At 29.7% G+C, this 24,592-nt stretch overlaps 1 protein-coding gene across 2 annotated transcripts in view; it reads left to right on the top strand.

The window, feature by feature from the left end:
- Window positions 1-24,592, top strand: part of LOC100167149 — a 195,054-nt gene that overhangs the window by 162,667 nt on the left and 7,795 nt on the right. For both annotated transcript variants that reach the window (XM_029485961.1, XM_029485960.1), the window contains exons 10-13: window positions 4,954-5,194; window positions 6,417-6,860; window positions 8,075-8,710; window positions 22,632-23,501. In XM_029485961.1, coding sequence (XP_029341821.1) covers window positions 4,954-5,194; window positions 6,417-6,860; window positions 8,075-8,710; window positions 22,632-23,501 — 2,191 coding nt within the window. The remainder of the gene's footprint in view (window positions 1-4,953; window positions 5,195-6,416; window positions 6,861-8,074; window positions 8,711-22,631; window positions 23,502-24,592) is intronic.

Raw genomic sequence — 24,592 nt, 5'->3', positions numbered from 1 at the left:
CGGTAGGTATAAGAATTGACACACGCTATTCATACAGCCTACCTATAGGTGTATACTATATCCTATATACTTATACGAGACCTACATGGTAGATAAAAAAAGACAACAACGTGATCACCGCGGATGAAAAAATAAAATAATACTACAAAACCCTCAATGGTGAAAAACCACAACAACACTATATTATACACCTAATAAACCGAGCTCCCGATGATTTATCGTTTCTTCGAAATGTAAACAAATAAAATAACACTTTATCGCATGACTGGAAATAAATGAGTTAGGTACATGCTTACAAAGACTCCGAAAAGTATCTATTATACATTTATCCTATTGAAAAACACTAACTTTTAAATTGACAAGTTACTTTTTCCCCTAATGACTTTTAAATTTAACTCGTTACTGCATACTAATATTGAGAATTATAGAAACTTCTTTAGTTCCTGTTACGTGGTTTACAAATTTAGCTTATTTGAAAAATTATAATTTAACCAAATTTACATTTTCTGAGATCCTACTTAGCAATAATACTTAAGCTAAAACTGTAATGTAATATGTAACATATTGACAGTACTCGTAAAACAGTTCCTCTTTTTCTATTAATCATTACGAAATTCTTAAAGTTCGCAAGTTGATTAAATATGACCTATACTTCAGCCTGCAGTCATCGTACCTATAATGATTACAATTTATATAGTAGAGACGAGATAGGTACATTATTAGTTCACATTTACAATCACTAAGCAAATACGTTGTATAATAATTATTAATGGTTATAAATTTAAATTTTAAAGGTAACTATTATTTCAATGATTTATAATAATATATTTATTGATATAAATACCTAGTAACTTAGATCAATATAAATATCTAAATGGCTTTTGTTTTAAATTTATTTTTTTTAAAGTAGCCAGAGAAAGTTAATATTTTCCCCTAGAAAATAAAAACTCAACAAATTACTCTTTTTTACAACTTTTAAATTATTTTAGTTATATTTACAGTCGACTAGTCGAGTGTAAGGTTTTGACTAGGTACTCAGTTAAATAAATTGAGTAGGTAGATAACTAATTTGCTTTACTTAATTGGTTTTTGCTATGATGAGACACTGGTGTACCAAGGAGATTATTCACTGTGGGTGGGAGGTGGTATAGATAAAATAAATATTGAAAATTAAATTCTGCAATAATTTTAAATTCTTAGCTGAGCGTTAAATAATATATTGATTTTATAATAATCAGTGTTTTGTAATTTTTTGTACAAACCTTTTAGTACAGTAAAATAGTAAAAATGATTCGATTTTTTATTTTAGCTTTTTTTCTGGTAAAAAATGTGAATCTTGGCATTTAAGGGGGTAAAAAACCAAAAAAAAAAATCTCAATAGTTTTCATCGGGAAAATGTCAGGAAAACCCAAAGAATAATTAAGAAAAAAACAAGATTTTTATGTAAACCCAGTTTTTGACAAAATCGATTTGATTTTTTATGCAACAACTAATAACCATAGATAGTTTGAAATTACATGATGTTATTGATTATTATATGATGTTTCCATACATGATAAAGTTTTCAAAATATTTTGACACTTTTTGAGCTATTTATAGACATGATAAATGTTCAATTTATTTTAGTTTTGTTTAAATTATTTTCGATTAGGTAATCAAAAAACTCGAAAATATAACACACCTTATGAGTTCTTATTAGTGTAATATAAAACGAAAGCTGAGCGTAAACTCACAATATTTTTTATGATCGTTTGTATTAAGAATTTGGTCAAAATGGGTAAAAATGTCTATAGGTACCATAAATACTTAAAAACTTAATGTTTATTTTATCATTTTCTATAAATGATTCAATTTTCAATTTTTTTGAATCTTTTGAGCTATTTATAGACATTTTAAATTTGCATTTTTTTTTAGTTTTTTTTCTATAAATATCGATGGAAAATTTTACGCTGTGTCAAACAGCTTGAAAATATCTAATACAAGCTTCCTCATAAGTTTTTATAGATTATATTAATTGCGTCTCAAAAATATTAAAGACACGTAGAATTTTTTTCGATAATATTTAAAGTTCAAATTTTGACAAGACTCATAAAAATTATACAATTTTTGTAGCTGAGGATTGAACATTTAAAACTATGGTTTAATGGTTCTTATAAGTAGATCATACTGTACATGAACATCTAAGAAATATATTTAAACTTGGTTTTGAAAAAAAGTTCACATTAGGACGGAATTAGATGTTTAAACAATGAATAACAATTGTAGTTATTTTGTTGAGATTTATAAATATTATTTGTAAGTAGGTACTTGAAACTTTTAAAGTATATTATTATATTTTATACACACAATGACATTCTCAAATTCCGTTTTTTCGGCAAAAATTATGTCAACCTACTTTACCTACTCTATTACTAATGTTTAAGAGTAAAATAAATTACAATAATATTATAAAATATACTAACTGACTGCCTTCGCTGAAAATCGTTTTTCGTAACTTTGATTTTATATCATTGAATTAAAATTTAACACATCCATTATAATGTCCCACATGACACTTAATGTACAACAGAGCGATACCCACTAGCTACCTTTTTTTAAATTTGATTAATGTCACCTTAATAAGCTTAATTATTTAAGTACTGTTTTTTTTAATTGAATATATTATTTAAAATTAATTAACATTTTGTTACCAGTTATAACAATAATAAAACTAACATCTAAATCCAACGAAACAATAAAATATAGATTTAGTGCTTCATAAATTTAATGGGTAATAGTATTTTTTTCTTACATGCCAATAATTTCAAATAACTATATAATTTTTTGTATAAGATATCGGTAATTAGTATTAATTATTAAATCTTCTACATGTTTAATATCTATCAGTAGTTAACATCATAACCATTCCCACATGTTTCTTGTACTATAAATAGGTACATTATTATTAAATATTAAGACTAAAAATCGACCTAAGCTGCAATATCGCCTACTAGAAAGTAGTGTAAGTGTTATTGAAACATGTTTTTGAAAATTTATAGAAATTAAATTATTCACTAATGATATTATATGCGTAATATCCACTTAAATGAAAAAAAAATGTAATATATTTACTTTGAAGTATACCGACACATAATATTATCAGACCACAATACTTGAACACTTACTAATCATATATTATAGGTATATCTTATATTATGTATGTATATTGTATATTATAATTTAATGTAGATACCTACACGATGTGATTTACAGTCAGTGGCCTAGACTCCGAGGATAAATCTAATAACAATTATAAACAAATAAATATATTTAGATATTTTGCAAAGAATGTTTAGTTATTCATTATACATATTTTAAACTAAACACTGGTTTTAAATGCATGATCAAAAATATTTAAGAAACATTTGACCACACCTCGTTGTGCCTTGTGTAGGTACATATAGATTTGACCGGTAAAATGTTGATATTAAAGATTATTGACCTATTCTCATAACCTCCAAAACGATGAGTAATTCATTATTCCCACACAATTTTGTACAAAATACATAACACAATATTTTATATTATAATTTATAATTTTTTTTATTATTAAACAAAATGCTTCAACTGCAATGGTTATTAGCGTACAGTTATGTGAAAACATTTTTTTTTTTTTTGTAACTATTTTGCTAAATTAAATTATATAATGCTGAAATTTAAAAAAATGTATTACTCCGACGTTCGCTTCTTCGCCGGGTCACTGGATTTTGGATAGTTGCTCAGGTAGACCATTTTCTTTTCTGAGGTCTTCGTATTTTAAACATTCAGTTAGAAAATTATTATGCTATGTTTGTCTGTTGTAGGTGTTCCGCATGTGGTGCATACTGGGGGGTTTTCTTTGGCCATTAGAAGCCAATTTATAAATTTATAAGGTATAACAATCAATTTCTCGAAATGGACATTATAAAATATGTGACGTAATAATGACTATACAACCGATTATTCATAGTTATTCGTTATTAAGGCTAACGATTTATTTACTCGTCTAATAAATGCGATTAGTTGAATTAATTTGACGGGTACCTACTACTTATAGTTTCTACCTACTGAATAATTAATATCAAATTAAATCATGAATAGGGTGTAATAATTCAATCCATGAAATCTTCTGCAATTATATAAATAAATAACTAATGAAAAATCCAAAAGAAATAAACAAAACAATCAGTAATAATATTATGGTTTGAACACAACGAAAAAATTCGTACGTTTTCATATAGTAAACCTACCTACCCATCATTCGCCAATAAGATTCTTAGTAATTATATCAACGCTTTTCCCGATTTCGTCTTATTAATGTCGTCCAATCAGCCTATGGGCTATAAATTTGTTCGTTCACACTTTTATTCGATTAATTTATTCATGTCAACGGCGGTTATTTGTAGGCGATAATCAATACATATTATTAGTTTATGGTACCCATCATTATACGACGTAATGGCGGATTTGCATCGAGTTGAGATTATTAGCAATCGATAAATTATTGCGTCTGCCACAGTGTATAATAATATTATATACATAGAAATTCGAGAAAACGCTCAAGCCTGCAGCTTGACGCAATCAAATTTGTGGTACCTACCTATAAACCATTAACGTATAGTCGCGTATTATTCGGCGCACGAGGGCTGGCGTGTGTTATCGATGGTCATGTGTATACATAGGAGGTACCTACATAATAATATATTATCAGTACCTATACATGAAGCTATACTATGTCAAACCACTCTTAAAGTGAATTGCTTTAAAATGTATTGTACAACACGATAATTCAGATCTAATTTGTTTTCACCCGTCATTGACTGTCTCCGCTGACAATCGCTTTGTGCACTATATAGTTTGAGCTAATTATACACATTATATATATTCGAGTAACTACCTACATGATGACGTGTACCCCCTTTGATTGCCGCGTAGGGTGTTCGGCTGACGCAAGAGACGGAGAAAAGGCGGACGGACGACGGTGAGAAAAGGGGCGAAAAGAGAAACAGCAGACTGGCTGGTCGAGTCATACAGTACAGCCAGCTGGGTAGTTTGGTTTTGCAGTCAGTGAACACCGCTGCAGCAGGAAAATATTCGTGCCAGGCGACAAACGGCATCGACGGCGATACCAACGAGAACAGAACCACCAGCAATACGGTTCGGTTGTACGTGAAACGTGAGTACGATATCATTATTGTTATTATTATAATTGATATATTTCGATTTTGATCATTAAAATATTATCACTCGATTAACTACAAAACCATCACGAAAATTTCGCAATAGTATAGGTAGTAATGTGATATGTAATGTCTTAAAATATATTTACCTATAAATTGACAATCGTAGTATTGCACACATAAAGTATATGAGGTACATGAGGTTACATGAAAAAAAAGTAAAGATATCAAAATATTCCGTTGAAAGTGAAAAGTGATACAGTATTCAACACGATAAGTATATTATTATACGAACATTTGTCGTATAGGTATATTTATTAGTTAGGTGTTTGAAATATTTTATAAACTAACGATATTCTTAAATTAGCATGATAATAATTAGCATGATTGTATCGTCTTCATTATTTTTAATAGGTACCTACCTACCTTAATCTATCTCTATAATAATATAAAATTAATAATTATATAAACCTATGTAGTATGTATAATATTTATAAAAACTGTTTATATAATAAATTCGCAAGATGCTTTGTATGTAACTTTTGACTCATCGAAGTATGTTTATTTAATCAAATATTTTTTTTTTTTTTTTGGTTGAGGCTTCGACAACTTAGGTCATTAGCCTTTGGTACTGTGGGGGGTGGAACTGTAGGTTTGTTTGTTTGGAACACGTGGGCAGAATTTTTTAGTGGGCACCCGTAGGTATCTGCCATTGCCCGGGTGGGGGATGGCGGCACTTGTTCTCCGGACACCGTGACTTGCCCGGAGAAAAATGCCGCCCGATGGCCGGGAATCGAACCCGGACCGGCTGTGCCGAAGTCGACGCGTTGACCGCTCGGCCACCTCGTCCCCCAATCAAATATTTATATTTCTAATTCTAATAATAATTCTCAACTAGAAGTATCATTCATTTTGAACTCTATCATAACAGAAAATAATTTACTTAAATATATTTTATGGATAAGCTACCTTCATATAAAAATTCATTGCTTGAACTGAGGGAGGTTAAAGTCCCTCTTTTAAAAAAAAAATATTTATGCGTACCGCTTTTAATAATATCTTTACCAATAAGACAATTAATGAATTCAATATTCGGGTGAACACTTTTTTTACACTTTTGAATCCCCCGTCTATTACCCAATTCAAATACTATAAATAGCGGTAAAGACTAAAGTTGAACTATATTTTAATAATTGTATGTTTCTTACAACCGTGAAGATGTCCCAGTGTGTCAGCATCGTGAAGATATTTATATTATTACGAAAAAAACCGACGCAGTCACTGGGCCAGTGATCCGATGTCGGGCAGGACATGGGCATCCACCGACCATCGAATACCATTGGAAATTCTATCCCGAACAATCAGAACCGGAAACCCGTCACAGAGGTCCCCTCGAGTCCAATGAAATGACTTTAACTGGGCGATCAATAAGAGAACTAGACTCATTACTTACGGAATCAGCTGTCCAAGGCAGCGATGGTGGAATATCATATGCATTTACCACAAGCACACCAGTATTAAAATCGTATTTATCAGTCGTATCGGCCGCAGCTTCTGCCTTTTCAAGCGCAGTTCGTCCAAACTTTCTTCACGGTCGACTAGAATGCCGAGCCGTCAACACAATGGGAATACAGAATAAACCCTGCGTTTATCGTATTACAGGTAAAATTAGTTGACATTAAACACTCAACATTCGTTATTTATTCTCACTATACGCGGGAAAACTCGTTTTACGAAATTATTTACTAACCCTGATATTTAAATACTGCAATCCGCTGTAGGTACTTTATTACATTGACATTTTGGTGAAAACGTTGGTATTTAAACATTTTTTTTAATTTATCGTCAAAATGTAAATCTTATAACCTCATAAAAAAACCCATTAGCGTTGGTCCCACTTAAGAGTTCTTAGATTTATTAATAGAAATAACAGTAAGTATCCACCTAGTTAGTTAACCCAAATAGGTAGGCATATTATGGTTTTATCAAAAAAATAAAATAAAAATATTTTTCTTTAGTTAAACACTTTAACGTTTAACATAATCTTATTCGCGTATGTACGCAGCACCGTGTGGTTTATATTATAAAATCTTAAGTAAATTTTAATTGAACACATTTTAGATTGTAACCAATGAGTAACTACAATATTTCAATTTAGGTACATTTTCTATATGGAAAAATTAACATATATGCCTCTTCTTTAGGTCATTAATAGATAGAAAAATTATGTTAAGGTGCGTGGTTACTTTTTAGGTATTGAATAATTATTATATTGACATTTTAGAGGTGTTTGGTTGAATATCTTTCATCCTAATATTTATACAATTATATCGTAGATTTATAAAATAATTAAGTTATCGATTCTATGAAAAATTTAAAACCAAATAATTTAAATTGTTTTCTTAAGCATTACTCATGTTAAAATTGAAACATATCTTATTGACTATTTCCTATTGCTAGATACAAAACATCGAATAGGTACTACGCAAAATCAATTAAATTACAATTTGTATTTAATTTATAACATGCCAACCTTTATTGGTTAGGTTAGTATATAATTAATATATATATAAAAATAAAAATTAGATTTAATATAACTTTAAATATGTAGGTATACTTATTAATTTGTATTTATTTGTTTTGTATAGTCAATGTACATTAAAACCCCATTAATATTTTGGTTACATAAATGTATGAAATTGTGTATACATATTATATACCAACTTCGTTATTGCATTCGAATAACAAACAACCCATATTTATTTTATATTATTGACATCTTAAAACAGTATTATTTATTATACTGAAATGTCGATTATTTACTTTAATTATACTTACTAAAATTATACCTAACCTATTATTTGTTATATGTACAGATAAGACAATGATTAATCAGGGTAGTAAAGATCTTCAAGAAATCACTGATTGTCGGTCAATATCAAAGAAAGAACTGTCTAACGAAGACTCAAATTCAACTTTGACATATCCTTGCGGTGCCAAAGTGGAAGGCATCGTCACCAGCACTAATAGAAGAACACGATTTTGCATTACTTGTTCATTGAACACGTCATCATTGCAGTATCATCAACAGCGACCCAATTACGTTTTACAGCTCTTTAAGTCTACACCTGGGGATGCGCCTGCAACAGTTGTTATTGCGTTTAACGTGACCGGCGTTACCATAACCGAGAACAATAATGGAAACGGCAGGACTATTATCAGCGCACAAGACGACGATGATTACTACTCTGATCCTGAAGAAGAAGATGACGTTGTGGATAGCAATAAAGGTGATTATAATCTGGATACTAAGAATGCAGTCCAGAGAGTGGTATTCGTAATCGACGACAGCGTAGAACCAGGAATATATCGAGGAAGGATTTACAATGGTTATGGGGGCACCATATCTGCTGTTATCAAAGGAATGATCAACGTTGCAGCAGTGCCATTTAACGATATCAATGACAACGACAGTTCCAACTACATTATTGACGACATTGGAGATAAGACAGGTAGGTTTATCTAGTTTTTTTAACACATTAACGTATAAAACACGCGTTCATTTTAATACAATAAAATATGATGTTGGGTATTTTGATTTAACCTTAAAATATTATTAGATATATTATTATTTATCAGATATCGTTTCTCTAAAAAACTTAAGCTAAATACTATAGTATAGTAGTACTACCTATCTATATATAGCAGTATATAATATTTACACACAACAGAAGTAAAAATGTTAGGATTTTATATTTTTAATGGCGTTATATAATATTGATCTCAGAAAATTTAATAACATATTGGCAATTATTTTATTCAATTATTAAAAATTATATATTAAACTTATTTAAAAAATATATATCGTAAAAAACATCAGCTATATGAATAGTATTGTAATACATTGATTTCGATCATCTTTGGTGAGCAAATTTGAATTAAATTATGTCAGCATTTAGCTTGTGTAACAGTGACACCCTTAACTTTTTTTTCGAAAAACCCGACTGATGTGCAATAACTGTAGGGGATATTTGATATAAAAAAAAATCACATTTCACAACGAAAATATTATTTACAAACTTCCATAAAATTGACATAAATATATCTAAACCTATTTCCTAGAATTATATTAATAACAGCAAATATCATAAATATAATATTAGTAAATTTATTTTTACGGTATAAATATATAAAGGTTAATATAACATAGGTACCTACTACCTATATAAAATACCTATATTAATGTATATATGAGCCACTGTATTCCGTTTCCACGAAAGATTTAAAAGATTCATTTCCAGTTTCGCTAAAAAAAAGTTCAGAAACCAATGTTATAAGTTTGTAGTCAATGTATTGTGGACTAAGTCATATAAGGTACCTATTTGCAAAAATGCTTTGGAATTTTTAAATAATCACTTAAAAACGTACAAAATAAAAAATAAAAAAATGACCAGTACTTTACAAAATAACCTAGAAAAACAAAATATACCGGAATTTTTGCAAAAAAAGAAGTTTTTGATAATTTGTTGTCATTTAAAATCAAATAAACATAAATTCTCGAAAATGTCATCTAATTAGAGTTAGAATTTTAATACATGGTATAATATTTTTAAAATATTTTAAACTATTTGTAGACTTTTGAAAATGTAATATAAAGTTATTCATAAATTGTAGTTATTGCTGTACCTAAATAAAAAAAAGCTTAACTTAAATCCATAAATATTTTTATGAGCGTCTGGACTCTGGAGTTTAAATTTTGACAAAATTGGATACTCACGCGTAAAATACTTATTTCTCGTTAAACAATTTAGTTTTAATTTTTATTGTAATTCAAAAAGTATTAATTATAGCAACTTGTAACATTCTATTTAGCAAATTTATCATTTTATAAACTCTAATATTTACACACAATTTAAGCTATTTATATAAAATATATATAATCATTATTATATGCAATTTTAGTTTTCGAATTTTTTACCTACCTAGGTAATAGTTAAATAAATTTCTTTGATTTGAATAAGGATAAGTATATTATAAAGTTAAAAATATATTTGGTAATATAAGTTGACAGTCGGTTTTTACTCAGAACGGTTTCTTGTTCCTAAGAAACGATTATTGAATTCGAATTTAACTCGTACATTACAGTGATTTACTGACTTACTCAACGATGTTCCGCAGTGGTTACCTATACTTTACCCAGTTTTATAAATTGTAACTATATAATGGTACCTGATGGAATAATTAATATTTTTACTGTGAACTAATAGATACTTTAATCCAATATTTCACCATGACATAATGCATTTTTTTTTTACATTTTATTATTATTTTTAAACATAATTACTTTCTGATAATCACATGGAATATGGAATTATAAAATTATTAGAAATATTTTATTGTTGTGTACACACCTTATGATGTTGTCAGTTGTTACATTTTTGCCCATTTGGTTTACAAACAATATTTAGCGGAAACTTCTTCAAAAAAATATATCTATTTTAGCGGAAACGACAGTTGAACCTTTTTCGTTTTTGGCGGAAATGGCAATGCGTAAATCTAGGTACTAGTGTTTTGGTGAAATAGGACCATGCTCAATGCTCATATATAATATATTATATTCTTCAACGACTTAAACACGCATAGGTATAATGCATGAATAATAATACTTGTCTTATATTATTTATTATTAATTTTTGTTATAGTACCTATTTATAATATTGATAATTTAAAAGTAACAACAAAACAAATAAATAATAAAAATATTTTTTATTTTAATTTGTGTAGGTAGGTACCACATGTAAAGTATAAATAATCTGTAAAGAAAGTTTATGTAATTGGTAGGTACCGATACTAGCACACATTTATAATCAATAATCAATGATAATACTAAATCGTAGAAACACTGTAATAATTTATTTATTTATTATCACGTTTATCGTATCTGGGCAATATTATGATATTATGTATTATTACTCATACAAAATCGTGAACTATAAATGTTGACAGTTAAAATAATTATAAAACGTACGAAGTGTTGAAACTAAAACATTTTAACAATGTAAAAAATTAAACCTAAACATATTTTTTACTTGGTCTACTACTACAGTTTGTACTGAAAAAAAATTACCACCATAAATTTACTGCGTATAGAGTGCACGCTATACGAGCAAATAGTTTCAGCATTCTCAAAAATTCCGCCACTGTGTTGAAAGTGTATTATAATATATGCGTTGAATATTTAGATGAAACAGTGAAGCTAAAATCAGTTGCTGGAAAATCGAGCAACCCAAATTAAACGATTGTATAGATAACGGTTATACTATCTGTTGTTAACGCTATATTATGAACGCGTGCTCGCATACTATATTATAGGCACACAACAACAATCATAATAATAATATATGTGTCTTAATATAAATGCACTGTGCATGAAAAATAAATAAAATATATTTATAAGAATTATAACTTTTGTCAGCTCTCGCAGGTTGAAAGGGGAAATATGAGGAGCTTTGGTGTAATGGCGTGCACACCCGACGGACCGGAAACAACCGAGATAATCCTTGTTCCTCTCTCCTAACTTCCGGTACCACGTGTATCGCTTCCTTCGTTTTCGCAGTCTTTGTAACTGTGCGAATCTTTGTATAAAACGCGACGGAGGCGTTGTTGTTGGCATAACAATATTCTGTATATTATAGCGTTGTACCCGCACACGCACACACATAATAATAATAATAGCTACTATGTGCAATCGGAAGCTGTGTTTATCGATGTGTGATTTTTGATTGTAACAACAAGTGTGTGTATTATACAAAATATGTGTGTACACGTTGCCACGTTGGTTCAAAAGAAAAGAGCATCATTTTCGTATACAGTCGACGACAACTGGAGATAGTAATCTGTTATGGGTGGTGACGGTGGTATAGAGTGTAAGTAGTGGGATATATATATATGCTTATATACACGTATAATATACATTATACACCTTAACACCTTTAACACCACTGTTGCCGCCGCGACTGTCGACAACGAACGAACAGCAGTAAAATGATTATACGTGCGTTTCCGGTACGATAGACTCTTGTACAGGAGACAAGAATAAATGTTTAATACGTGAGAGATATGACTGTGGTATCTGCAGGTGTACGAGAGATAGAAGACGACCAGAGGCACGAGGCTATATTATTATTATTATTATCATTATTATTCCACATAATAATATTATAGATGGATAACGATAGCGTTAGGGCCTAGAATGGTTATAGGTATACCTACTACGTGAGTAGACATTTGTATGTACAACGAATTTACAAATTATTTTTTTTAGGTAGACATTTTACCTATGTAGATAATATAATACTTTTTATACTTGTTGGTTCACGGTTTAAAAATCCTGTGAAAAACTACGACCGCTATGATATTAGGGATACCAAAAGCAATTTATAAGATTGATACCAACTATACTGTTTTGTACTTTTGTCTGTATAGTTGGTCAAACACTTTTTTACGTCTGCCGACTCGTACCTACGACAATAATGTTGTTTACCCATGATAATCATAATATTATTCCGCTGTTTTATTACACATGTCACACACTATAAAATAAAATGATGACACAGGAAAAATATTATGTAAAGTTTTCTTTTATACCTACGCATTTGTACCTACCTACTATGACGTATAATAATATACAATTTATATGCAATATTATTGGTATATTATAATAAATTACTTAAGCGAACTGCGAAGAACAGAGCTGGTTAACGGGCCCTCAGGTGTTTTATACTTTTAGAAAGTGTATAAGGGTGAACATGCTGTATACACTGTACAGTCACTTTTAAAATATAGGCACCTACTGTAAGGGAAGAATAATAGATTATCGACATTTAATGCAGCCTTTAGGTACCTATTAGAACTCGATCGACCATTGTCAAAAACATGCACGTTTCACATTGTTTGCATTTATTTTGATATTTTGCACTTATTTTTTATAGAGCGGGTGAGATTATTTTTGAAGTTTTCATATAAAATTTAAAAAAGAAAAAAACAATTATATTATAGGAAAAATAAGTTCTGAAGAAACATGTCGATGGGAGTAATCCGATAGAGGTTCTTTCTTGGAATATATGATGTACCTACTGTGATTTTTTGAAAATTTTCAATAGGTACTTAAAAATTTTGATTTCTTTTTTGAAAATAATATTATAAATTATAATTACTTTGCTTTTTGTTTTTTTTTTATGGATTTCATTGTTCATCTTATTCATATTTCGTTAATTTTCAAACTAAATTTACTATGTAGAAATAAGCCTTGCGCATAAAAATAGTAACTTATACGTTAGTTCCTATAAGGTACTACAACAATTTTTTTTTCTTGTCATGTAAAACAAAACTTTATAGCTTACATTTTAATATTTCTTGCAAATTAAAAGCTATCGTTTGGTACCATTTTTAAAGTTTTAGGGCAACTTGGGTGGGCTAACTTCGTAACTTTGACAGCTTTCACTAGCTGCCCAAGTTACTTGCAAATTCTAAAACTGGACTTCCAAATACTCGCAAGTCATAAGCTTTCGTTTGATATTTATTTGGAAGTTCTGGGACAACTTGGGGGGGGGGGGCTAACTTCCAAACTTTGAAAGCTCTTATTGGCCGCTCAAGTTACTTGCAAATTCTAAAAACAGACTTGAAAATTCTTGCTAATCATTTCCTTTCGTTTGGTGCTGAATTCAAAGTTCTAGGACAAAGTGGGTGGGCCAGCTTCACACGTTTAAAAGTTTATAGCAGCCGCCTGATGGACTTGCAAATTCTGGCTAATCATTAGCTTTCGTTTGGTGATGATTTCAAAGTTCTAGGACAAAGTGGGTGGGCCAACTTCACAAATTCAAAAGTTTATAGCTGCCTGCACCTGCTGGACTTGCAAATTTCAAAAAAGGGCTTTCAAATACTTGCTAATCATTAGCTTTCGTTTAATACTGATTTCGAAGTTCTCGGTAAAAATGGGTGGGCTATGTGAAGTTGTCCCATCTTTACATTTTTTTGAATTCGCGGTGAAATTGTTGACTTGCAAATTCTAAAAGTAGACTTGCAAAATAATGGCACAGATTTAAAAGAAATTGAAGTACTTAGGTGGGCCAACTTTACGAACGTATCTGGACTGTTTGTCCTTTTGACTATTTAATACCTTAAATCAGAATGCATATTATACACATATAAATCTCCATAGTAATAAGGAGTTTTAAATAGGCAATTTTAACGACATTTGCAGAAAAACTTATGTAAATTAAAATATATTTATATACATAATCTATCATGTATTTTAAATGTGGTCACATACTCACATCCACATGTGACTAAGTCAGAAACAATTTAATTTAAGGCCAATTATGAAATTATATAGAAATACTGTCCTGAGTGGTTTAAATCTTTTAAGCCAGTATTCATCATTAGGAAATCATAATTTTACGAAATGTACAAGATAACTGTTTGTAACCGTCATACTATCATGTTTTTTTCGGTAACATATCATTATCTCTAAAAACAAAAGTAATACTTGGTTTCTTGTTAAAAAACATTAAAAAAAAAGACAGCAATACTGTATAACTTGGAAAGTAGTTAATAATTATCTACAAAATAGTATTATACGAACTAAATACATACCTATAGACTGTAAGAGGTAGGTAAACTTTTAATTTTATTTTGGAAATATAAATGTTTCATTTGATTTTATTATTTAATAAATCCATTACTTTTAAGAACTGATAAAAAATATTCAATATAACTTACGAATCTTTAATAAAAATCCTACATAAGTTTCAATCAAATCCAATAACAAAAAAAGAAAACTTTTAAATAAAACTTTTTGTTTAGTAATTAATTTGTCATTTTTATGGGACAATAATAATTGAGCACACAATATTCAATTATAATGTATTTTTTTGATATTCTGGAAACAATTATATACATGGTTTTTAATTACCTATTAATTGTTTATTTTTAAAGTTCTAGATCCAATATAAATTGTTCGATTATTTATTTACTATAGGTAAGTATGTAAGTTTTTCACATTGAGAAACTACCTCTTTATTGGGTTCGATTATACATGATATATGTATATAGAAAAATTGTGTGTAAGTAATAGATTAACTAAAAATAAAGTTTGAATTATTATTTTTAATTAAAGGTAGATAGGTAGATAGGTAGGTACTTGCTAAAAATATCATAACTTATTATTATTCGTAGTTAACAATTATGTTGACACGTTGTATGTATGTAGATACTGTCATAGGTGAGTGTATAAGTATGTATTCAAAGTAAAACTTATCGTACTACATAAATGTACCTAACCTATAATGCAGGAGTATACATATTATACCTATTAAAGTTTACATATAATTTATACAGACATTGCTAATCTTAAATAACAATATTTAATGAAAATAATGTTATATGCGAAATAAAAACATTTGTTCTTTAATAGAAGAGAGAAGACAACATTATTTTTCGAATAACAGCGCAAGTTATAAAAATATTTTTCAAACCATATTATAATAAACTATTTTTTTTTCATTTTATGTAAAATGCGAAAAGACGCATATTTTGGCGTTTGTTACACTGTTGTACGTTTATCTAGTAATCCACAGTATATGGTAACGAACAATTTTCATTATTATTTCATTTACATGAATGTATGTACCCATCAAAATACCCTCAAAATACTCTCTCCTGAGCCTGATACACTTTTACCGTGGACGTTGTTCCCATTTCTGGCAGCACCCCCAAAGGTTAAGGCATTTAGGCCACAATTTTAGGCAAAACCCATTTGTACATGATTGGATTAGGCACTCATTATTTTTTGAACGAATTTGGCCAGATTTCGCCCGAATTTCACAAGAAACTTAATGACGATTCATTTCTCTTTTTTCATATCACACGTTTTTAAACGTCACAGCACTACACCATTAACTTTAAAAATTCGTATGGCAAACAATATATCTCTGATCACTATCAAACTTGGTAAACTAGAGTAAAAACTTAATATGTATCTACTTAGGTACTTTAGTATAAGCTCATTTTTATGGCATACATGTGACCTCTTGAGGCGCTTGAAACAAATACTCGTTTTTTATTTGCCACTCCTTGTAAGTCGTAGTGAATGCTTTATCGTTAAATCTAATAAATTGTTTAGAATAATTGATTGATAATTATTGATTTTATTTTATTCTTCTTTAATTGATCGTAAAGTCGTATAATTAATAATAATTATAAATTTTGTTTGTTGAATTCAAAAATAACTGTTTAAAAAAGATAACAAAAATATTCTGCTATAGTCTATACCTTGTAATTATAGTAATATACCTAATAATATAGATAATATATATAGAAATTAAGGAACGATAATAAACGATCTTTAATTGATAAAATGAAATAAATATAAATACTGATTTCCTAATGTAATAAATTTGACATTTTATAATTTTAAAAATCTACACACAAAATATATTCAAATGAAATCTTAGTTCTAGATATAATTAATCTTCAGGCTTCAGTGCATAATAGTTATACTAATATAAGAACAATTAGTTATTTACTAACTTTACTTTAATGGTAGAGTAATGGAATGGCGGAATGCTAATGGGGTCACATTGACTAGAAAAGTTCGGATCTCGTCTGCCTTCTCCTATGATAAGTGGACGAGTGTATAATTTAATAATTTTTAATCAGAAAATCAGATTATGTCAGATAATGTCAATTACCTACAAGCTAAAATGGTGTTCATCATCATTACCTATATTTTACTAGATCACCAGTCGCATCATTCAAGACAGTAATATTATGTAGATAACATAATAACATATAGGTTATAATATCGTGCCTTAGGTTTTAGGATACTGGATAGGAAATTTATTGCAATACTGCAACCGCTAATATTTAAATTGAACAGTGATTTTTGTGTAACTATACTTACTAACTACCTAGGTATACCTGCTTAACCCTACCCATATGTTGAATTACCGTCGTTATAATATGTACGTTTATTACGGCAAAGAACGTAGTGATGGCTACGACGGAAATATACTTGCGGCGATAGATCCCTTTATTCTGTCCCACAACACTTAAATATACGGTTCATAATATTACATATTATACACGCACAACTATCGAATATACATATAGGTACACATTCGTTAATGTTGTGTTTAAACACCTGAGGGTAACTGTTTTTGAAGCGTAATTTCACTCCATATACATCTCATTAAACACATACAACACGTAACATATTATACGAAGAAAAATCGTTTACCTTAATATTATTATTTTTACGATTTTTTTGTTATTTAAGTTTTAGCATGTTATACGACACACACACACACATAGGTACCTATATATAATACGTATAGCTTTATTCTAATTTGTTTCCTTAAAAAAATTTTATTGTATTTTCCTCTCTGTAAATAGAAGTTAAAAGTCGGTTTTCGTTGATAAATGAGAAAAACGTTCAATCTGTTAACATTACCTCATTTCTCAACCGAAACGATAATCCAAATTAAACTTTTAAATCGTTATGTAATATTAGTTTGGAAATTAAAAGCATATATTAACATTGATGTGTGTCTATATGTTTTTTTTTATCAATATTAATGATTTTTTTTTATTAAAGGTAGATATTAAACCTAAAAAAGAGAAAGGTTTAAGTTAAACTTTAGAGGCTTAGAGTATTCAATCATTACCTAGTAATATTAAGTTTTAATAGTGTAATAGTCGAAAATATATGTTGATGGTTGGGAAATGACGGAAGATAAATGTTTGGAGTATATAGGTATACTCCAAATAATGATTAATGACTAGCAACTCATTGAAAAGTGGAAAATGTTATCTGTATATGATTTTCAATAAAACTTTTACTTTTCTGTGATTTTTATAACTAGAGATAAAAACTGGAATGGAAAAAGTATTATGTTGAAAACAAAAAAACTATAAGTATGCCAATCCAATAAAATGTTAACTTCTATTTCTATATACCTATATAATGTATATGCTATATTTTCTTATAGTGTATAAGAAAAATGAAAAGTGAGTTGTGCGATTTAATTTGTATTTAAATTTATAGTAAAGAAATTTACTTTACAATTCTCTCGTTAAATATTAAAACCCGTTTAGATTCAATGAATACATTTATTTATTGCTATATTTATTCAACTTAAATTAAAGTTAGGTTCATATCAAACGACAAACCTTAATTTTATAATTTGTGATTAATGTCCTATACATTCTCTACTCGGGAAATAGGAATAGTATATGTACTGAATACCAAACAACTCCATTCTTGTGCAACCTAGCCATTTGTGTTCTGTATTTGCAACAGAAAGTAAAAATTCACGACAAAACGACAAATGCCCTAAGCTCCTAATGTTCCTAAAGCGTTTTTAGGTAACGAATAGACGGGACAAGCATCTGGTGTTAAATAAACGTTGGTTGTTGGACCATACTTAAATAACTTTAAAGAGCAATTTAATGTCAACAAAACTCATACAAGCAATCAGTCGTGATGTCCAGGCGGCTTATAAAATTATGCAACTGCATGAGCTCTCATGCGGTGGGTGTAAATAACTGGTGTCCCAAGGAAGCTTATGTAAATTAAACCTAATAAATAAATAATATTTTTGGACTATAAAGATTTACTGATTTATTAAAATATTTCATCGTTAACGACTAAGACATGGAAGGTGTAACCTATTCACTTTTGTTAGGTATAAATGTGTAAGACTTAATTGGGATAAACAGGACAAGACGATAGGTAATGGATATTATGTTTGTTTTTAATCAACGTCTGAAAAACTTCTGTTGATTATGAAAAAGTTAAAAATGTACCTGGAAAGAGAAGAAGTTCATACCCCCTCCGGCCCTTCCATGTGAATCATATACGTACCTATAACCTACTCAGACTTGGGTAAAATACTTTTAAAAAGTATTTCAAATACATATTCCGAATACTTAAAAAAAAGTATTCAGAATATGTATTCGAATACTTTATGATAATAATATTCCTAAGTATTTGGAATACTTCACAAAAAGTATTCCAAATATTTTTCGAATACTTTTTATTAGTAGATTTAGATTTCAATAGCAAAAATATTACTTTTTCAATTCTTTGTTTATAAATGAACATTATTATAATCTTGATAATAAACACCTAGCTGGCTATCTATAATCTATTAGTTTTAAACTATTATATTAAAATTAATATTGGATGTTAAAAAAGTATTCCGAATACTGTACTCAGAATACTTGTAAAAAGTATTCAAAATACCGTATTGAATACTTTAAAAAAAAGTATTTAAAAAGTATTCGGAATACTACCCAAGTCTGAACCTACAATAATATACTATTTATATACAAGGACATAAGGTGTTCAAACAATTTGGAAACGCTTTAAATACTGCATATTTGTATACCTACCTACATGATAGGTACAGCAATAACAAGTAACATTGCTACACATTTAGGTAAAATATTTAATCACCTATAATAGTATAATATTATAATAAATATCCAATATCATCGTTTATCAGTCCTAATTAGTCTAATGATCGTTATCAAGCTTTTTGAACACTCTGTATTAAAGGTTTAACTGCTATTATAGGTAAGAACCCGTCAACAATAACTGGTTGTCTTGTTCACAGACTAGTTGATAAATATTTTACAAGATTTAATTTAAAATGTTGAAAATAAATGATATAATATGAACAAAATTGTCAAGCACATAGATAAAATTTTTTTTAAACATAAAAAAAGGTCTGTGAGGCCATGGGGGTACTTATTTATTAACTGCATGTTATGATAACGACCACTTTTTTACACTTATTTCCTAAATTTCTTCATATTATATTCAAAACAGTTAAAATAATGACTTTTGTAAAATCGTTAGAATAATAATATTATTATAATAAAATTATTTAAAATATTTAGTTAGGTAGGTTGGTATATAACTCAAGAAATAATAAATAATGTCTTCAAATATCTACATATTTGAGAACCAGGTAGTTTTTCTTTTTAATTAAATAATAGTAGGTATATTTTATTGTTGTTATAACGACAAAATATGTTTGTATTAAGTTGGTTTAATATTATTAGAACAATAATTCAATCATTTTGAAAATTGTTTGTTGAGATTATTTTCGTGACGTTTCGATATTAAGTAGGTTTAAAATGTTTATAGTTCGAAGTAGGTACTGTACATTTAGTGTATTTCGGGCTATTTACCTGTTATTATCTATTATTTATTTTGATAGAAGTTGTAATTTCATTACATAACTTGAAAACCATTAAATTAACTAACCGTCATAATATAATATATTATCATATATACCATATAATAGGTACCTGTCCAACCTACAGATACATACCCGTGTACCTACTATTTATGTGTACGATTAATATTATATATTTTCTAATATTTATACAAAACGCTGTTAATTATTATTGTTTTAACTCAACATTACATTGTTTATAGAAGATATAAAAGTTGTTTATTTCTTGCCGAACAATCATACGTATATTACCTAACATTTTATACGTTATATGCATTGCGGATAGTATTATAATAATATATAATTTATATAGTTAATTTAATTGAATTGACTCCAGTCACGTACCCATTTTGATAAATTGATTACATTTTTGATTTATACATAATACAATATATATATATATTTATCACTATTAATCTAAGAATAGTAAAACGACAACGCAATATTTGATTTTCAAATCGTCAATAGATATACATTGCTTTTAAATTTGTTTAAGTAGGTACTCTGTACCAAATAATCAAATATCAATAGTTTATATTCTATCATCTCCTAAGATAACTTTTTTTTTTGCTTCACAGGTCATCTGCATCTTCAATGCTCCTCCCCTTAATCCTTTTAAATCGTTTGTCGTTCGTCCATAATCATTTTTTTTATTTGAATTGTTAGTAAGTACCTAACTACTTGTTTAATTAACTTCTCATCTGCGCAACCATTTCGATTCTAACCTTTTTGATTTTAGAAATTATTTTTATCATTTATAGCAGATAAGTACTTGATTCTTTAAAAATTATATATAATATTAATTCCGTATTTGTATCAAAATATATAACAATATTACGTATGAGGTGTTTTATCGTTTATTTTATTATAGTTTTTCTATGCAAATACAAACAATTTATTATGTTAGGATTTATGTTTTATCCCCAGGGTAGACTAACAACTTTCTCCTACCATAGTAGTATTTTTGACTTTATTATTTTATGATTTATTTCTTTGAGGTGTGTAGTAATGCTTTGTACTTCTTACTACCTGCCTCAAAATTTATTTAATACCCATATTAAGACAGTATAGTTGATGGTTTGAGTTCCTAAACATTTGAATATTTTTGGTATTTTTTTATATTGGTAGGTATTTGAAAAATTACCATAGTTGTTATTATCATAAAGTAATTATAAAATAATTTTGGAAAAAAATTATTCGTGTTAGAAATAAATTATAAAACTGTGTCTTGGTCTACATCATATTGTAAAGATCGGTACCTATCTGTTTCTTCTTGGTACTCATTTTGTTTCATTTATTTTAGTGAAAGATAGTGGAAAGAAATTTCAAACCAATAATATAATATGAAATTATAGATAAATATTTAAATACCTAATAAATGTTTCAACTCAATGGATAATCTTTATTTATAGTCAATATTTATAGCCTATAGGTAGATACATAACTACTACATAGTTACTTTGTTATAATTTAATTCAAGATAATGTTTTAATCAAATTGATTAGTAAAAAAAATATGAATAATGTATAAGTAACTATATATTATATCATTATATGTAATTTATTATTAGGTACTGTTTTAACACGTTAGCTGCCCAATTATAATAGCCAACTTTACGATGCATCATATATTATTTTGATTTACAAAAAATGCATATATTATTAAGCGATATAAACGTAACGACGTAACGTAATGTATTAATATTTGAAAGCATTTGACCTTTTGAAGTAGATACCTATTGTAGATTATTCAAAATTCTGGAACCTATTTATTTCATTCCATTTTTTTTTTAAATTTTAGTTTCTAAGAGTTAAATTTCTATATACAAGGTTTATAGGTATAGTAGTATATTAATGATTAAATTTGAAAAATATAAGTATACTCGTATCTCGTAGGTATAATATATTACGGGTATTCATTTTTTAAATAGCATAATATGGATTAATATTTTTTTTCCTTCCAACAGTTAGGTATAATTATTACTGTTTATATATTTATTATTATACAGGTTAGGTTAGGCTAGGTATTCCAGTAACACATTATAATGATGTTACGCCTAAACTATCGGATTACCAGTCAGCCGTGAGTCATCGCTATAACTATTAATTTATTGCGTTTTGTTTCGCAGACGAATCCGCGTTGGGATACGCGTGGCGCCGCGTCACCGTCGCGCTGGTAGACGCGTTTTCCTTGGTGTTACCACCGTCCGCCGCCGGCCCGGAACCCGACTGGGACGAGGACCGTGCCCGGCCACCGCACAAACGCTGGCGGGCCACGTCCGCCGCCCTAACGGCTGTTCTAGTGGCCGTGGTCGCGGCGCTCTCTTGCGGCATATGCGGCGTGGTGGCGATACTGTACCGCCGCCAAAATTACGGCCACCGTCGCGGCGACCGTGGCCACGTCGCGTACGGACTCGGATGTGACGGAGGAGGTGTTGACAGCGCTGATGGCGATGACGCCCAAGAAGGTACCGGAAAAACCGTGATTGTCGGGCGGCTGAAGGCCACGGACGCCGCGCCACCGGCCACCGACGTCGACGGCGCTCGACAACAGCACCACAACCAGCAACAGCAGCAACAGCGCCTGCTGCAACAGCGACAGCAACAGCAGCAGCAGCAACAGCGACAGCGACAACTGCAACAGCAACAGCAGCAGCAACAGCGACAGCGACGATTACAACAAACGCCGATCGCCGCGTCCGATGACGCCCGTTCCGGGGCTTGCACGCCCCTGCTGCACGTGCAACCGTTGTCTCGCAGGGTACAGTATGCGTCGAGACCGGAAGCGGCAGGTCGACCATTGTCCGCCACATTTCCGGTTTCTTACGCACCAGATGACGACTACGATGACGACGACTACGACGCCACCGCACTACGTCTACGTGCGACCGACACGTCCACCGTCAACTGCAACGCCGCGACCGTCGATCGCCGAGACGACGGTAGAGGGCCGGACGTCGTCATGTCGACGGCCACGACACTACATCTGGCCGATACCGGTATAATATACCTATTTTATCATAATATTATTATCTTTATACGAATCACGGAAATTTCCCCCCCCCCCCATATTTTTAAATAAAATAAATATATAAATTAATTATAGTTTATAAATATAATAAATTATAGATGTATAATACTTAGATCAACTGAACTACTTGAATCAAATTTAAAACCAATTATTAAATTGTTAAATATACAAACTATTATTAAATTGGATATTATTAGACAATAATAAACTTTTTTAAAAAAATGGGAGGAAAATGACCGCATCAAAAATATATCAGGGGTGATGTACTCGACCGATTACAGTCGGGGGGGGGGGGGGGAGGGAATGTCCATTTACCTTTTATACATGTAACGGTTTTGGAAGTATTACGATTTAAAAAAAAATAATAAATCACTTAATTTTAAACAAATTAATTCAGTTACAATATTTTCGAAAGACTGTTAACATAATCTAATTTTGTTATTTTATACAAATTTTACGTGAGACAAAATAATAACGACATGTTATAGTGGCCGCAAGCACTTCTTTTAACCAGTTGAACATTTTATCCTCACACTTGAATTATTTCCCTATTCTATAGTATCAAGAGTGTGAGGGTTGTCAATAAATACTTTCGCTTTTTATGAGGTGCCTCCATAAAATGTAATTGAAAGCTACTGATCTGTATTCAATGATACACAACAATTGTAATTCACGTCCCGATAAGAATAGTATCACTTCGATATATTATAATGTAATACATTATATCTTCTTCTTCGTGGAGGTCAACCCTCATATTTTGATAGCCACACTGGCAAACCTTAGTTCCATGCGTAATAATAATTAATAATATTATGTTCATCAGTCCAGCAGTCAGCACCAAAAAAAACGTTTGCTAGATAAATGACGGCGTTGCTCGTCCTCTTTTAAACTATTTAAACTCTATTCCTTCTATTATATCATTATGTTTATTGCAACTATTCGTCTCCGTATATCTTGTTATGTGCCCACTGATAGTAGGCACAAATAGGCAATAGACCAAAATATAAGTTACAGTAAATAATAATTGAGAACATAATATAGGTATAATAAATTATAATG

Source organism: Acyrthosiphon pisum, chromosome X (assembly GCF_005508785.2).
Source record: "Acyrthosiphon pisum isolate AL4f chromosome X, pea_aphid_22Mar2018_4r6ur, whole genome shotgun sequence".
Taxonomy (NCBI): domain Eukaryota; kingdom Metazoa; phylum Arthropoda; class Insecta; order Hemiptera; family Aphididae; genus Acyrthosiphon; species Acyrthosiphon pisum.
Note: the sequence above shows the minus strand (reverse complement) of the source record. Positions and strands in the feature narration are given on the sequence as shown.